The sequence below is a fragment of the Tiliqua scincoides genome, chromosome 3, assembly GCF_035046505.1.
Source record: "Tiliqua scincoides isolate rTilSci1 chromosome 3, rTilSci1.hap2, whole genome shotgun sequence".
NCBI classification, from domain to species: domain Eukaryota; kingdom Metazoa; phylum Chordata; class Lepidosauria; order Squamata; family Scincidae; genus Tiliqua; species Tiliqua scincoides.
The window spans coordinates 163,469,106-163,487,560 of NC_089823.1; the positions used below are offsets into that span (position 1 = coordinate 163,469,106).

Sequence of the window (18,455 nt, forward strand, 5' to 3'; positions counted from 1 at the left end):
GAATGTAAAACAAATTTATTCACCCTAATCCAACATGCAATCATAAATTGCACTACTAAAAACAATTTAACAGCACAGTAACAAAGGTAATGTCTTGCTTCGGAACTTAAAATAATTTCACATTCTTCACAGTACATTTGTAGTCCTATGATATACAACAATTTCAGCAATTTTCAAATACATTTTAGCATGGAACAGATTTCAAACCAACCAATTTGCACTGTTAAGATTCTAAAAGATACCAAGTTTAAAAACCAGCAGGTAATAAAGGGCTGGTGTATATACAGTAAAGACCACTGAAAAGGCTCATCATTACAATGAAAATTTCTGCAAGAAAAGTTTTATGGTGCTGAAAATCCACATTATAGAAAGCCAGTAACTTGCAGGATACTAGAGGAGGAGTAGGAGAGTTGTATACATATTAATGAAGAGTCCAATTCCCAATCTTGGAATTTTTTCCCATACTTACATCAAAAACTAAAGCATCTTCTTATGCTTTAGACTTTTCCACATTAACCAGTGTTGAAATACTACTTGGTTATTATGTACACTTTTATACACTTCTAAAACATTACATTTCAATATGTAAAGTAGTGTTTACTAGGAAAAATTATCATATTTCTTTAGCATACATTATTGCAATCAAATATGAAGTCCACTTTTTCATTTGATTCATTTCCGGTTAAAAAAAATACTACTACTTACCAGTATTCAAGAATGAATGCTTTCTCCAGGCATTATATATACTGTTTGAACAACATAATTTTTGAGGGTTTAAAAGACACTCAATGGTTCTTTCATTCTTCTTGCCTGAACAAATAACACCAATACATGAAAAATGACTGTTGCTTATTATGTAATTATGGGTCAACTGTCATACAGAATTCAACATCAATGCGCTGAAGAAAAAAGTGCAACTTAAATATCTCCTTTATAATCCTCAATCCTGACTTGTACCAGGAAATCCATCTCACTGATTGAAATGAGACTTGTGCATTTGTGTGGACAGAATTAGAATTAGTGCTCCAATCCTAAGTATACTTGCCCAGAGATACCACTGATATCAATGGGACATACTGCACTTTCAAACAGAAGAAGTTGAGCCGTAAGTGCCAGACAAATCATAACAAAACATTTTAAGCCTGGAAAACTTTACTGCTAGCAAAGCAGTAAAATTTTCATATTTGTGAAATCAGCACTCCATTGTACTTAAACATTTATACTTTCTTACAGATTTGGTTGCATGTTGCCAATATTGGTTGTGAACCCTTCCTTCGAGATTTAGTTTTATTGAATAATTCTACAACTGGACTGTGAATTCACAACATACTGGATCGAAGCAACAGGTCTAATATTACAACTCATTACAAGCAGGCTGCAATTTGGTTTTTCAATTTCATAGGTGGCAAATAGTCAAATTATGTATTATACAACTTGCATTACAACAACCAAGAAAAACACAATTTGATGAAAAACTTGAAATGAAAAGCAAAAAAAAAGTTATTTGCTGGTATTCTAAGTGTATCAAAACTAGGCATAGTCAGTTTCTTTTTAAACATTCTAGCAATCTAGGATGTATAGGAGCTACCAGTAATTTGTGCAGATTTCAAGCTACTGGTTCCATACTCACTAGTTCCTCTATAAATAAGTGAAACCCGTAGTAACCAACTTTCCAGGGTTCTACTTCAAAATCATATTAGTAAAAGTATCTCTATAATATTGGCCTGTGTCACAAAGTACTATGCAAGAAGCATACAAAAGATATTTAAACAGAATCTGCACTTACTTTATTAACTTCACAACTGTTTGGCTTCTGGTTCAAAGGTGGCAACATTTGCCCATAGAGGATGATTCAGATGCCTTCCACCACAAAAAAAAAATGCATTAATGAAAACAAATCACATTCTTAGGCTCTGCAGCTAAGAAGGTTTCATCCTGCCATAAGAAAGTCCTTTATTATTCTATGTGGGGGGAAAACAACAACCACAACCAACAGTCATCAGTGTATTATCCAATTTCTGCTCCGGTAGCCAAACAACAGAAGGATGCTGAATGCAGTAGATGAGATTGTAAGAGTCAGACAGAGACAGTCATTTAAGCTCCTTCCTCCTCAGGATAGTCTAATATTTTCCGATGAGCTTGTCGCAAATATTGCTGCTGTTTGAAATAAACTTTGAAAGCTCCTTTTATAGCAACAAAAGCAATTCCACCCTGAAATAAAAACGAACAATTATTCAACCTTACAGAACCAGTTCAACATTTCCCCCCCCCCCCCAAACTTGGTTACACAACAGGATTTTCAAGCAGAGCTTCCTTTGTGGTTGGGCTAATTAGAGTAATTCTACAGAAACGTTTGAGGCATACAGTTCCCTGTTACAACATGGTAGTGTAATGTTTATTTTTAGATAACAATATTCCATGCTGAGTTTACACACTCTTTTGGAAAATTATATGTACTTAAATTTGAGGAAAATTGCATTGGTACAGTAATACCCTTCTCACTTAAGCCTTTCACCCAAGGATAGATGAGATTTCCTAGTGTTTCAAATGAGTGACACATGTAGTATTGCTCCTTAGTAGAAGCAGGACTCTCTCAGTTGTGCCACTTTTCTTATAAACTTGCTTCCAGGCCCACTTCACATGAACGAAGTTGCCCCAAATTAGTTCAGTTCATAAGGCACTTGAGAGAAATATGGAAACACTTATGATTCTACTATGTGTTATTTGATACATTTTACTGTTTTATGTATTTTTCTCAGAGTCCTGCTTCAGTTTGAGGGTCAGAGGAATAACTAAGGTTTAGTTCATGTGGAGCAAGAAAGTGCATTATCTTCAGACCATCACTGAAGAACACCCCCCCCCCCCCAGTGCCTCAAGACAGTAGGGAAAAGATGACATATATGCCCAAAAGAACTAAATTACAAAAATTTCAGATCACATTATTGATTCTAGGATGTTAAAAGTGTGCAAATAATGTAGGGAGACACTGGGAAGCAAAAAAACAAAACAAGGAAACAGGAGGTTCTCTGACAACACTGTAATAGTAAATGACAGGAGTGGTTGCTTTGCAAGTATAGGCACTCTTAGAGAACACCAATCAGGATCCATTTCTGGTTTCCAGCCTGAGTTAGGCACTAAAGAAGTTTTGGTCACCTTATGGATGACCAAGAGATGGGCAGGGGAAGTATGAACCTGCTAACCTGGTGGTACCTCTTAGCAGCTTTTGATATAATCAGACAAGATACCTTTCTGCACCACTATCCAAGGCAGAGACTACGACAATAATTCAATTGTCATTTTTGAATTGCTGTAATTAGCATCACTTCATATTTGACACTTTGACATATTCTGAGCTTTGAATGAAGAACAGGTAGTTCCCCGCCAGGCTCACCGTAAGCACAAGGGTCATGTGGCAACAGTCAAAGTAGCCACTTAATTTTTGAGTCCACAGGCTGTCTCCAGACCTATAATTACATGAAGAGTGCCATTTTCATCCAATAGCTTTATCAGTTCACATTCATGCATACCTCACAACTGCAAGCCAGCCTCCCCACTCTTCCATAGCCTCCAAAATGCTGCTGTTGAGAGCTGGGGTACCTCATCAGCAGCAAGGAATGCAGAGGAGAACTGCAGGAGAGGGGGTATACACAGAAGCCGCAAAGACAACCACAAAAAGAGCAACCCCTAATTTATATCCAAAGCATCTTCGCGACACTTAACCAACATTTTAGAAATAAAAATGGCAAAGTTACAGGAGCAGAAGTGAACTGCCTAAAAGAGACTTGAACTATAAATCAAGCAATTTAAGTTACTCCTCCACCATGAGCTCATTAGGTGATCTTAGGGAAAACCAAACATTCACAGCCATGACCCCCCTCCTACTATCCAGCTACAATATGAAGATAATGCTGACTTGCCTTACAGAGTTGGGGCAACAATTACTAAGGGAAGTGTTTGTGAGAGAGAGAAGTACTTTAAAGTGCTAAACTTGTGATTAGCACTTTTAATATTTACCCTGAAATAAAATCTTCTACAATTCCGAATGCTCAGAAGACATAAAAAACAATACTTCAGTCTTACCAAAATTGTTCTCTGAAGGTTAGAGTTAACACTGCTGAACATCAACTTGCCAACTATTGTAGCAATAGTAGGAAAGACAAGAGCTCCACATAAAATACGTGTTGCAGAGACGTGATCTGCCAGAGGGTTGGCCTCAGCTGGAATACGAGGAACAGGACATCCAATCCCTAAAGATAAATGCCATCACTAACTGTGAAATTAGAGTGCACTAAACCACACTTGTACTTTAAATTTAACTTTTCAGTTCCAATTAGATTTTCAATTAGACAGTATGATTGTATTTATATTCAGAAAATCTATGTCCTGCAACAAATATCATGAACATAATCTATGGCAATATACTTCCAGTTTCACACACTAAAAAATATTATTCATAGATTAATTATTTCATTTTTTACATTGTACTACTTCTGACAATCCACCTTGAGATATAGGCCCTCTCTATTAGAGTTTGCCCAAAATCAAGTTGGACAGGGTCTCTTCAGCTGGTAACAGGAATAAAGAGAAAAGTCTCACTTCTCAGACTGAATACTGTCCTAACATCCTCTCTCAAAGAAATAGTAACCAAGCCAAAAAATTCTGCCTGAAGTGCAATGGTATTACCTGGAAATATGCTGTTCAATATCTGTAGTTTGTTAGAATACTTGCGCCACAATCTAAGTACATAGTCTTCCCAGCGAATCATCTTCCCCAATATAAGGATAACTGGGATGGTGGGAAGTCCAATTAAAAGGAACAAAGGATCTGCTCTTTCCATGACATCAAGCCCTTCTTTATGACCCACAACCTGACAAACAGAAAATACCATATTATATTAATTACGTAGGTGTGTTACAAACACAACAGATTGTCTCAAAAACTCTTTAGTACTATAAAATATTTTAATTTCAAGTACTTTTGATGTGGCACATCCTGTCAATAAGGCTCCATGATCAAGCACGTTTTAAAGTAATTTAGGTTAAATAGTACTTACAACTAGAACAGCATCTGATAAAAAATGCTGCTGAACTAATTCAGAGATATCTATACTGATGCAAAATAATTAACACTAAGTGCTTGGGTTCGTCAGGCAGAGAAGCTTTTGCCTTAAAATATCTCAATTTAGTAGTATCTATTTTAGTGCCAAGGAACCTTTATATGCAGACCATGACAACAGATGGATTGGTTTTACATGCCACAGCTCAAGCACAATCCAAACACTTATTTAGTGCATTTGTACCCATGTTCTTCAGTAGAAAAGGCTCGTAAAATTGCTTCCATAAAAATCAATGAATGGGAAACCATTACAATAGAAATGTTTTGTAGGGGAGGTTTTCTACCTCACTTGCTTCTTCTCCTCTTCCTTACAAGGCAGTTGTTGGTTCTATGACCTGTTTATGATGAATAACCTGTTTTCCCCCCTTATATTTTGCCAATTTTTATGTATTTTTAACCTCTTAGAAGTTCCTGTAAAGTTCAGTATCTAATAACTGCCAAGTATAATCTTGCAGGCAGCCCCTGTTTTAAAAATGACATTCCAAGGTGGTCATATACTGGATGTGGATTCAGACCTCTTACTGTTTGGGTTGACAAGCTCACTTACAGGATTGGTATGTGCTTAATCATTGGACAGCCAAACTTGTCCATCTAGGTCACGGGGGTGTAATGACCCAGGCAGGTTCCACTCCTTCCATTAGGTACGCTGATGATATCAAAGCAAAGTTATATATTTCCCATCCCACAGGAAGTAGGTGTTTTCCACCCATCACCTGAGTGACCCATTTATTGGGCGCTCACCTACTTGCTCAAACATGAATGACTGGGGATTCCTTGAGCAATCTAGTTAGTTTAAGCTAGGGACTGTCTAATTACAATTACATTAAGGCAGCATTTGCAAGAATAGCTTCCAACCTCTTTGATAACAACATCACAGTTCTAGATCTTCTGAGTTGGTGAATCAATGCAACAACTCACCAAATTGGGGAGTTATTTATACATCGACAGCAAGATATAGCACAATCATATAGTGATCCTATCTGTTCTCTAACAAAGGCTCCAATATTCCTGCATATAACTAACTAGCGAGCACAGAAAAGGGTTTTGTAATTGGACCTTAGCAATCCATTTTAACAACTGATACAAGGGAAACCAACTGGATCTGTAACTAAAAGCAGAACACATATTTTTAAAAGGCTAATTTCATTAATTTAGTTTCTGTCACACACTCAAAAACATCTTGACATGAGTTTCAGAGAATATTAAAATCAAAGCAACACATTCAAATATCAGACGAATGTAAATACTGATTTCTTGTTTGAATTCATGTACATGTTTTTATACCACATGTTGACAAAAATCAGTGTTTGACCTATACACCCAACAAAATGTTAAACAACTTCCAAAACTCTTTAACAATCATTCTCCCATCATTAGTATCCTTCACTACAACATCATAAGTTTTTTTGAGGTACAGTCAATTCCTGTTATCTGCTGGGGCTAGGTTTCCAGAAACCCTAGCAAATACTGAATCAGCAGACCGCAAATCATTGATCCTATGAGATCAATGGGGTTAGGAGGAGGGATAGCTAATTTGGTCAGGAATGCCAGCCCCAGACAGCCTCATAAAGGCTCTGGATGTTTAAAAATGGCTGGAAATAGCTTCAAAATGGCCACGGCAGATGGCTGCAGATGCTTAAAAATGGTTATGGATGCTTCAAGACGGCTGCAGGTAGCTTCAGAATGGTTGTGGATATATAAGAATTGCTGCGGATAGCGGAGAACAGGCAGCAGATAGTGCGAGGTAAGTTACCATTTTGTTCCTGCGGATAAGTGAATCTGTGGGAACAGAATGCGTAGGCAGTGAGGACTATATTAAGCCTTAAACATATAATCACACCTGATCCATTTGCTGGAAAAGAGAAGCGGTGTTGGGGAGAAAATGGATATATTTGGAAAGATCTTGAATGGAGCTAGAATGTCAGGGCATTGCCTACTAAGAGTAAGAACAGATTTTCCCTCTGCAATAAAGGCATAATTCATCTTTGAGCTTAGACATGAGGTAGTTGCAGAAAATACCACTGGTAACCCACTGCTTGCTGCTTGTGAAGAAATGAACCAGTAAAAGATTTTTCACATACCCTTTAAGAGTACCAGAGCCTGCAGAATGACAGACAAGTGCCAGTTCAACTTGCAGTCTCCTTTGGCATTATCCCCAAACAGTAAAGTGTAGCTATCCTTAGAGACCTTGAAGTTGGGTGCTGTTTTCTCCTCTCAAAAAAAATGTATGTTTGTGCTGCCAATTTTTTTCCCAAACAGAGCTGTTTCATTCATGTTGAAAATCTGCTTTGCAGAGCAGCCTCCCTTCTCAATGATACCCTTCAGAGTGTCCACAAACTGCTCAACAGCTATGGCATTGGCAGATGCAGCCTCCCCATGAATTTTTTATGTTGTGGTAGGTGTATCTTTGCCAAAAACTAACAGACCAACTGGAGCTGACTGTGAATGGCTTCACAGGGACTTCTTCCTCTTTTTGTTCCAAGTTTGTGTGAACTTTCTCCTGGACCAGGAACATGCTGACTGATATGTCATGCTGATTTGGATCCTCTAGTAACATGCTCAGCATTCATTCCATGTGCTCCAGCACCTAGCACAAGAGGTCTTCTTTGCACTCACAGCTGCCCAATTGAGCACTTTATCTATACTGTTATGTAAGCCAAACATGAGGCCAACATTCAAGACACGCTCCCCTCCCAGGGCCAGCTGATAATGTCTAGCTTAACATCCATTGCAATGGATTTTCATGCTCTCTTTGCTCTAGGCTCCCCAGGCAATGCAAATGCAAGCTTTCCACACATGGTTTCACAGTGAAAAACATGCCAAATACCCCACGTCTTTCTTGCTGGCTAAACATGCAGAAGCATGGGAAGCTGAACTGTGCTATTTTAAAAATGAGCTCATTGAAATTGCATTTCTGTCTTAATTTGTAAATCGCACTATTTCAAAAACGGACAAATTAAAACTTCGTAAATTGAGAGTTAACAGTATGCCGTGATGGCAATTAGGCTGACAAAATTGTTATCCAAGGTTATCCAGTGAATTTCATAGCACAAAGGTACTTGAACCTATATCTCCAATGTTCACATTTGACACACACCAACCCTTAACTACTCAAAGATTCTTACAAGGAAATTTCCTATGATCTACCATCTGAGCTACTGAATGGTCTAAATTGAGCAAGATACTCCCCGTCCATCTAAGCCATCTCACAGTGCTATCAAGATAAAATGGAATAATATTACTATGTCTCCCCAGAGGAAGAGCAAGCTGTGAAACCTTGGATCCACAGAGGAAAAACTAGGCAGAAAACACATATTATTGACAGACCAGGTTTAGAGAAAGAATCAGAAAGTGAGAGAATCAGGAAGTGTCTGGATACTATCTCACCTCTGCCATGAATTCACTAGGTAGCTTTAAACACTCCATCTTAATCTGAGCTCCTCATATACAATATGATGATACTTACCCAGCCATATGATTGTTGTAATTTGTACTAATTTGCACTAAAACATAATGTATGTGAAGCATTCAAAACACTTTGAACACTTTCAAGTGCTATATAATAATACTCATTTAATATCTAGTATTCATTTTAAGACTGCACATCAAGCTGTTCTTTAGAGGAAAATATCATCTGTATTTTAGTGCAGCATGCTAAAATAGGCCACAGTAATGCAGCCATCCCAGATGTCAGTCTGTATTTAAGTCTGAGCAAGAACACACTGTCATAATATAAAACGTTTTTCATATGTAGATACAGGCAAAAAATAGGAATTTCTTACCTGAGAATTTCAGTTCTGGGAAAGGAAGGATGGAATTCCTACTGCTGGGATACCCCTCCTCCTGAGAGGCATGACCGGGACCTTGATTGATGGATACTCCTCCCACGTTGGGAGGGGGCACCCCTCTGATCCCTTGGCAAGCAGAAAAGAGCTGAATGCCCCCCGTGCCTCGGTCGTGGCCTGTCCTTAACTGTACGGCGAGGCCTGATTTGGTAGAGAACCTAACCACACTGTAGATGAAATAACTACAGAGAAAACCAACAACTACAACTTTGTAATTGGCCTCTGGCCTCTCCCAAGATCCAGAGAACTATGTCCTCAATTTGGCTTTGAGAATGGGCAGATAGTCCTTCCTGGCCTGGCCCATTCTGGTATGAGGCTGGGCCATGGCCCCCTAGGGTGGCCGGGGCACTGGACTGGACTACTGGAAGTTCCCCCTGTGCACCTTGAGGCTGCTGGCCCTGCTGCTGCTGGCTCCCGTCCTCCATGGGGACCTCGTTGCAAGGCTGAAAAATTAGGGGTGAATGGGTCAGCTCAGCCTGTCCTCGAGTGACCCACCTCCCATTCCCCGGTTCTTCCCCCCTTTCTCCAGGGTGTCTGCCTGCAGTGGTCGCGGGGGGGCTGTGCCTGCGGGAAGGGGCTAGGAGGGACCTATCCCAATGCCCCTCCTTTGATCTTGCCCTTCTGCACTGGAGGCGGCGGCAGTGGCGTGCAGTGGAGGCACACGCCCACCTGTGGAGGAGGGGAAAGGAGTGCTGTACCTGGGGTCCCCTTTCCCCGTGTTTGACCCATTTTGGGGGGAGAAGGTCACACCTGCCTATGGTTGCGCGCCGGGCTGCGCCCGCCACTGAGGAAAGGGTTGGCGGTGCTTGTCCAGGGCTTACCCGATCTGCTGCGGGTGCTGGTCGGCTGTCGACCAGAGCCTGCGAGTGGAAGGGGGGGCGCAAGATTACGCCCCCCAGAAGCGATCCAAGGAAAAAGGGTGAAAGTCGTGCAGGAGCATGACTAAGGTCCGTCCTAGCTCCTGGAAGGCAGGACTGGAACTGGGGATCAGAGGGGTACCCCCCCAACGTGGGAGGAGTATCCATCAATCAAGGTCCCGGTCCTACCTCCCAGGAGGAGGGGCATCCCAACAGTAGGAATGCCAGAATTCCTTCCCAGAGAATTCCAAACTACTTTTTAAAGAGCGGAATGCTTAATGAAATATAGGAAGGAATATTTAATGGACCATCCCATATATATTTTTGAATAGTGTCTGCCATTTAAGACTCTGCGGCAAGAACAACATGAAAATAGATGTGAGGGGACAAACAATAGGGCATGCTATGAATCATGTCCTGCCCGTGATATATGATTGGTCACAGAGTGAAATAAAGTGCTGGATTAGATGGACCTTTGGTCCAAATCTAAGGACACAACACTTGTGTTATTAGAAATGTGATTCAAGCTACAATGTGTCAAAATGCCATTGGAATAGTAAATAATATTACACTTCTTACTTGCACTGGCTGACCTGAAGTGGTTACAGCAAGCACCTAACAAACTGGTAGACTTTTTAAAGTTTTGTTAGACATAATACAATAAAAGTGCCCTTTGACAGAGGCACATCATAGAGGATAATGAACTAGTTGGTCACAGCAACGTAACAGTATTTACAGCACTATCAGGTGGTCAGCAAGGCAAGGTTAGGGTAGTTGACCAAGGCTAAGGGTAGATCAATCCCACAGAAAAATAAAGTTATTATTGTCAGTCAGCAAACACTCTCTTGAATCCAGAAAGACAGAACAGGTGTGCAGATCTGCTTGACTCCTATATGCCTACATGGGCCCGGTACCAGAATCCTACCAATTCAGGTAGTTGTGTGAGGCCCTAACACTGAAGAAAGGTAAACCAGATCTGATAGCCCAACTTGGCAGTGCAAAGGGCTCCACTTGCTGAGATAAAGAACATAAGCCATAGCACACAAGAAGAACTGACATCATTTGAACCCTCTGGTGTGAATGCACTTAGCAGCTAGTAAAAAAGTGAGACTGAATCATAGTGGGAGAGATCAACTATAGCAAAGGATAAAAAAGAAAAATCTCAGATCTTAGGCAAAAAAAAACATGACAAAAGATGAGTAGTAATTCATCTCATCCAAAGAGTAGTTTTTTTCACACTATAAACTATTTTCTGCACAGCTGCTCTCAGGAACTGTGGAATGAAAATGGACTACGCAAAGACAAATGACATGGGCATTTGTGAGTCTTTTCAGGATATTCATTTGTGTGTAAAGAGAGAATCTCAATAAAAATATGCATGACAGACTGGATTTGTGAATCTATATAAACTCATGAGTGCATGAAGGAAAGGGGGGGAAGAGAGAAAAAAAACACATGGATAAAGGGGAAAAAATCTAGTCAGACCTAGTAGGCTGAATTTTAGAATCCTATTTCTGAATCTTCTTCCTTACAAAAAAAGTTTTCTTCAGCAAATCTCTATCTAGTACAGTGTTCCCCAAACTGTGGGTCAGGACCCATACCAGTGGGTGGCAAGCTAATTTTTGGTGGGTCGCAAAAAGTTTTTGAAACATTAAAAAAAAACTTTGCAAGCACCCTTGCCCAGTTTGCAGAAGAAAATCATTACTGGAATGCTAACCTGTGGTATGAGGTAATCTTTATACCCCCAAATTTAAATGTCGCATTTTCCAATTTTCTCTAGTAATTAGCATGCCACAGATCATGGATGAACCAGTTACAGCCTTTTGTCTGGTTTAGAAATCCCTAACTGCACATCTTGCTCTCCAGTTCATCCTTCTGGGTACCCTGGAATGACTGCAAAGGTTTAGGGGAACAGCCTTTGAGTTCCATTTCTAGGGAGAGTCTAGCAAATGTCTGCACACAGACACACAAGATGTAAGGTCTCTAGCAGCTTTGAGAGCACAGGACCCTGATTATTAATTAATAATTTATTTATTATTATTATTAATAATACAAGTTTTTTTTTTTTTAATCTATCAAATTTTTTTGGAGGGGGGAGAAGTTAAAGGAAAAGGGTTATTTTAGAGTGAAGGATTTATACAATCCTTAGGGAATATGGACTCCTATACAAGAACTATTGGAGAAAGTGGGAGGAAAATACTGGTTAAGGATTTTGGCTTTATATATTTAAAACAAAGATATTGACAAGTTTTAAATGAAGAGGATACTCAATTTGAAAAAATATATAGTCTTAAAGAGGATAATAAAAAGGGTATGGCAAAAAAGTTATACAATTTAATGAATAAAGATAAAGACTATACGATTAGGTTAATACAAATTAAATGGGAAGGAGAGGTGGGAATGTCAGTACAGGTGATAGACAGAATAATGAAAGGAATATTGGAGATTAGAATGGAAAAATTTAGAGAATTGGAGATGAAATTAATATTAAAATGGTATAGGACACCTGCCCAACTGGCTTATATGATTAAGGGAAGGAATTTTACTCCTGCTTGGAGTAATTGGGCAAGAGGCACTTTTTCAAGCGGGTGCTCCTCTTTTTAGCAGGGGGAGAGTAACTGGCCCACCTTACCCTAGCAGTGTCTTTTCTAGTGGCTGTCTGCTGGTGTTCTTTTTGCATCTTTTTAGATTGTGAGCCCTTTTGGGACAGGGAGCCATTGTTTGATTTTCTCTGTAAACCACTTTGTGAAGTTTTAGTTGAAAAGCAGTATATAAATACTGTTGTTGTTGTTGTTGTTGTTGTTGTTGTTGTTAATAATAATAATAATAATAATAATAATAATAATAATAATATCATCATCATCATCATCATCATCATCAACAACAACAATAATTGTTGGCACTGTAGGAGGGTAAAGGGTTATTATGCCCATCTTTGGTGGGAATGTTCTAAGGTAATTGATTTTTGGCAATTGATATTTGAAAGGTGGAGGAATTATGTAACCTTAAGTTGGAGCTCTCTGGGAAAATGTTATTTATGGGAGTTTTGGGAAATAATAAATAAAAAAAACATAATCAGGATTTATTCAAAGCTATGATTTTAGCTATCCATGCAGTTATAGCATATGGGTGGAAAGATGCATCAAAATGGACTGTGGAAAAATGGAATTGGTATCTATATGAATGGATACAATCAGACATAGTATCAATACTGAAACAGGGTAAGACATGGGAATATAAGAAAACCGAGATAAAAAAGAAATGGTTGAGATATATAAGATGGGTAAGGGAAGGGGGGGGCCAATACTGTTATAATGGATAAAATCCAAAAGGTGTGCTTAAGGCTGCAGATATAAATACTTAATGTTGATGGTCGCTCTTCAAGGGGGGGAGGGAAAAAAGGGATTGTTGATGTATGATTATGTAAATATAAGTGGAATGTATCCGTTAATATTATACATCAATTAAAATAAATAAATACAAATTCTCTCTCTAGTGGGTTGCAATAAATTGTCATTTAAAAAGTGGATCCCGGTGCTAAAAACTTTGGGAAGCACTGCTCTAGTAGTTTCCAGCTTGATTACAATAATTTAGAAAGTTTTATCTGAACCTGCATCACTGTTACAGCTCCGTAAGTGACAGCTGTCCAGTAGATAGAGCCCACCATTATTCCAGCAGCAGCGAATGGACAGGCTTTTGATATAAGGCGATCTGCTAGGTCCAAGACGTAAAAAACTGGACCTATAACAAAGCAGAAAAAAGTATTTTTGACATGGAGGACACGAACTCAAAGCAAACACAGCTGTGATATTATAACAGTTGTGATATTAAACTATGTAGAAACTCAACAATCAGGCAGTGTCAGTGGGGTAGCTGACAGGTTGAAATTACGCATCACTATTTCACTGCTGCTCAATTTAATAATAATCTGAAATGTTATTTTTTTCCTGCAAAGTTACTGTAATGTGCATAGCCTCTTCAAACAGCTGATGCTTCTCATAATTAAATGGTTACATCTGTAGTTAGTATCCGGCTGGATTTCCAAACTGAGGGGCTTCCTAAAGATGCAGAAATTGAATGAAAGAGTACATTACAACCACAGCTTTCTTGGTCCCAAACTGGAAAAGTCAAAGTTGACGCAACACTTCATATTACTCCAGTTTTTCTGCTTCTTCTTAGTTCTTCCTATAATCTTACCAATGAAAATTACCTTAAAGGCTGAATGCTACATTCTTTTAGATATTAAACTTACTTTCAATTTGTAACACCAACAGCACCACAGCGCCAACAAAGCAGATGTAAAGCTTATCAATACAAGCAGTAAGAAATAGCTATTTATTATAACTGATGCGTACCCATATCTGTTCAGAGTTTTGGGCTTGTCAGAAACTACCATGAATGATATCTACACAGACTGATATCTAAACATATGAGGGTTCTCGGGGTTTGCATATGCCAAACATATAAGGGTTCTCAGATACTTATTCCTATTCAAGCAGTTATTTAAGGTTAATCATTTTGGGGGAACCAAAGGGGTGTAAGAGAAAGGGAGGACAAAAGCCCCACCTAGTAGAGAGAAGCACTCTTACATGTGCAGCTTTCCCTGCAGCAATTTGGATTCCATTTGACAGTCTCTCAACTAACTTTTTATACAGTTTTGCTTTAAAAAACAAAATCCTTTAAAATCATAATCCAAAAGACAGCATTGACCAAACAGTAGATCTGACACTGTTCTTAAAATGGCATACAGTTTGCTCTCCAATTCCAAGTACAGTGATGTCCCCAAGCACACTGATCCAGAGGACATAACCCTGCACTTGCATGGCCTGAAGCAGTACCATGAGCCCATTCAATCACCATAATTAGCTTGTGCAAAGTCTTCTGGTGACATATTTAACTCAAGCAGTATCTCTTTAGAAACACACACAGTTTACTGATATTACAAGTGAAGGATCTGTACCTTTGCACTTTAAACCGCTATCACATCTCCCAAGATCAAACCTCATGACGAGAAAGGTGGGAGAAAGCATTTTCATTTTCATTATCTTATTATGAACAAAATGGATAAAGCTTATATTTGTTGCTCAAAGATATGAACAGAAAATGTGTGCCCTCGAACGGCCACATTATTCAAGAAAAGAAGCTGTCCCTTTATGAATTTTAAAGAGGTGTTGGGTGATGAGGAATTGTCATTGAGGGCTCCTGTTTCTGATATGTAGAGGTTGCTTGCATTGATGCAACAAGTGCTATTCCCTGCACAATATCATGCTGACAGGGGAATCTACATCAGCAAATCATGAGGCAGCAGCAAGGCTTCTAGAATATTTGAAGCTGCTGTTGAAAGAAAAAGGAATCCAAACCTGAGTCTGGGGCTATCTTGAGGAAAAAAAACTGCCCACAAAGACTTGCAGCTCAAAAGCAGAGGCAGGTCCCTGGGGTCAAGGCTGCAAAGGGCAAGATCACCCTCACATTTTGTACTAACATGGTTGGCCACTTAATCCCAGTTGGGCATGTAGTATTGCTCCACTAATCCCAGGGCTCTTTAACAAATGAACAAGAACCTTCTCCCTGCTTAGTGGCAGGCTAACAAGAATGTGATACAGTGGTGATGTTCCTAGACTGGTTTCACAAGGGCTTCACAAGGCCCAAAAGTTGCAAAATACCTGCAGAAGGGCAAGGAGTTTAGTGTCATAGCTAATGCTCCTGGACACTCCAAATCTCTTCAGTCTGCGCATCCTAATGTTGAAGTAATATTCCTTCCAAATGCCACCTCCTTCATCCAACCACTCAGCCAAGGGAGCAATATGTAGCTTCAAAGCTCTTTATATGTGCCATACCCTCATGTGAATCAGGGCTGCTATGAATGAGGGTATGAGCCATTGTTGGAAGGATTACTGCATTCCTGCCTGCATCAACACCACCAAGGAGGCTATGGATGAAGTGAAACTGCAAACTGTGAACACCTATTGGAAAAATCTTTGGCCATAACTTTGTATAACTTCATGGGCTTCCCCCCAAAAAAGAAATTATGAAGTCTGTGGACATAGCTTTCCGGGTTGGAGGTGAAGGGTTCAACGGATGTAGATGAGAGCAATGTTGAAGAATTATTGGATTGTGATGGTGATAAACTATCATAAGAGAACTTGACAAAAGAGAGCTTGTCAAAAGTACGGAGGATGAATTAGTAGATGAAGAGGAGATGGAGCAGGCATTGTGGGACATTCATAAGTTTGGTGAAGTTTTTAAACTCTTGAAGGAACTGACCTACAAGATACAAGAATATGATCCTTTGAAGGAGAGAAGCCTATGAATCACATGTGAAGTCAACAGGTGCTTCTTTCCTTCAAGTGTGATGTTTTCTGAGTTGCAGAGGAAGAGGATGCAACTCTCCATAACAATGTTCTTCAGTAAAGCCCCTTCAAAACCAAGAACTTCACTAAATTCAAAGTGAAAATCCTGAAATTCATTTCATTCCCTCCTAAGAGAGTTGCCTTATTTCCAGCCACAACTCCTACTACTACTGCTTTGCCTGCATGGCCTCAGGTCCCTCTCTCTCTGGCTGCCTCCAACATTGATCCTGATGACCCTCTAGCTCTTGTGTGGTCAGATGGCGAGAGAGAGGCCTAATAAAAAAAACTTTAAGTATGCCAGACAGTGCCAAGGCATATAATCTAACTTCATCATCATACTGTATGGCAGGGTGACTCATCATTGTAAGTCATTTTTCATAAAAGCATTCTTTATTCTGTCTTTCATGTATTTTTTTATATTCTCTACAGACATTTTGTGTAATTAAGCTATTTGAATATATGTTTCACCTTGTTTAAGGCTTTGCAGTGTTGTGGTTCTCCACCGACTATAGATTATACTTACTATAAAAAGTGTTCTCTAACTTGCATGGTTTCAGACATTCACAGGGGGCTCCAAAAATGGAACCCACACATACTCGAGAGCATTACTGTACATTTATCTAGACTCTACAGGGGTGTCCAAACTTTTTGGCAGGAGGGCCACATCATCTCTCTGACACTGTGTTGTGGGCCAGGAAAAAAAGAATTAATTCACATTTCAAATTTGAATAAAATTTACATAAATGAATGTATTACAGATGGAACTTATATAAATGAATGAAGGTCTTGCAATAGCTCAAGGCCTATAAAGGGCCTTGCACAAAGCTTTCCTTTGCTGCTGCAGCTGCATCACAGATGTGAAACAGCAAGCAGTGGAGGGAGTCCTCGTCCCACAGACCACGTGAGAGGGCAAACAGTTGCCCTCACACTGACAGCAGTTGCATCGGGCCAGCATGGGCTCCAGCAAGTTGCCAGAGTCTCACTGAAGATTGGGGGCTCCCCGCAGGTCAGACTGGGAGTTCCCAAGGGCAGCAAGTGGCCCCTGGGCCTGGGTTTGGGCACCCCTGATCTAGACAAAGGAATGCATTTCAATGGAATTCACATCCATGCAGGTGTTATTAATACGGTCTTCAAATCCAGTATTAAACATCTTTATTTCTTGGTTGGCAACCTTCAGTCTCGAAAGACTATGGTATAAGCCTACAGCACCTGGTATTCCCAGGTGGTTTCCCATCCAAGTACTAACCAGGCCTGACCCTGCTTAGCTTCCAAGATCAGACGAGATTGGGCATGTGCAGGGTAACAGTTGCTGCTTAAATTTTGTTTTAAATCAAGCTAAATGAAATCCTATGTACTGTATGTTTACCATAAAGCACAAATGCAGCAACCTAGCACTTTAGTTGTTTGAGCCATGTCATTTGTGTAACAAACCCAATAGAAGAGTACACACATTCATATGGACAGGAACCAATACAAATGATAAAGAAGTAGAAGCACCTCCACCACACCATATTTATTTGAAAACACACTAATATGGATGTCAAATACACAGAGTCAAATGTGCATAGGACTGGTATGCGCAATCCTTTCAACTCAAAAAAGAGGAAGATTAAATGAATCTGGCCTATTTATGCAGACTCTGTATGTACAAGACCATATGGTATTAACATGCCGGCTGTTATGTTGGCATTTTGGTCTGTTATGCTTGTTTGTCTAATAAACATTCTCTGTCAAATGTTAATTATTCTGGAAATGTATATTAAGTGTTAAGGAAACAGCAAAATACAACCAACATAATATACCTAACCTTTCCGCCCTCCTGGAACTGTCATAGATGACACATGAAATAATAAAAAAAGTTACTTTCTTTATCTTAAATGTATATCTTACCTGGTTTTGGAAATACTATTAAGTATTCTGCATTGCACTGAGGACAGGCAACTCGAGCAGTGCTGTTCCCTCTCTGTTTTTCATCTACCCAGCGCTGTAAACAAGATTGGTGAACCCACTTTGTAGAGCCTCTGCACCTGCATGGTCTCACCCATTCTGCTGTTCTGTCATCCTCATCAGTGGCAAAACACACCCAGCAACTCCTGTAAGTTGAGCAAAAAACAAACAAACAAAAAAATCACACTTCAGAAAGCCACATCTGCCAGGTCGAGTATCCTTATTTGCAAGTGTTCCATGATTTAAAAACAGTCTTGCTGACCTCTGTGATGTAAGACAATCATTAGGCTGACAATCCATCAATCAGTCTCTCTCCAGGTGCTTAGAAAGGTTTCACTCCA

At 39.6% G+C, this 18,455-nt stretch overlaps 1 protein-coding gene and 1 pseudogene across 1 annotated transcript in view; both read right to left on the reverse strand.

Annotated features, from left to right (window-relative positions):
* Positions 1 to 18,455, reverse strand: part of MARCHF5 (membrane associated ring-CH-type finger 5) — a 39,706-nt gene continuing 21,251 nt past the window's right edge. Inside the window, exons 2-6 of the mRNA XM_066622233.1 lie at positions 18,058 to 18,260; positions 13,428 to 13,558; positions 4,684 to 4,867; positions 4,081 to 4,247; positions 1 to 2,211 (exon numbers count right to left, since the gene is read on the reverse strand). Coding sequence (XP_066478330.1) covers positions 2,095 to 2,211; positions 4,081 to 4,247; positions 4,684 to 4,867; positions 13,428 to 13,558; positions 18,058 to 18,260 — 802 coding nt within the window. The 3' untranslated portion in view covers positions 1 to 2,094. The remainder of the gene's footprint in view (positions 2,212 to 4,080; positions 4,248 to 4,683; positions 4,868 to 13,427; positions 13,559 to 18,057; positions 18,261 to 18,455) is intronic.
* On the reverse strand, positions 17,365 to 17,484 carry LOC136647042 (5S ribosomal RNA; annotated as a pseudogene).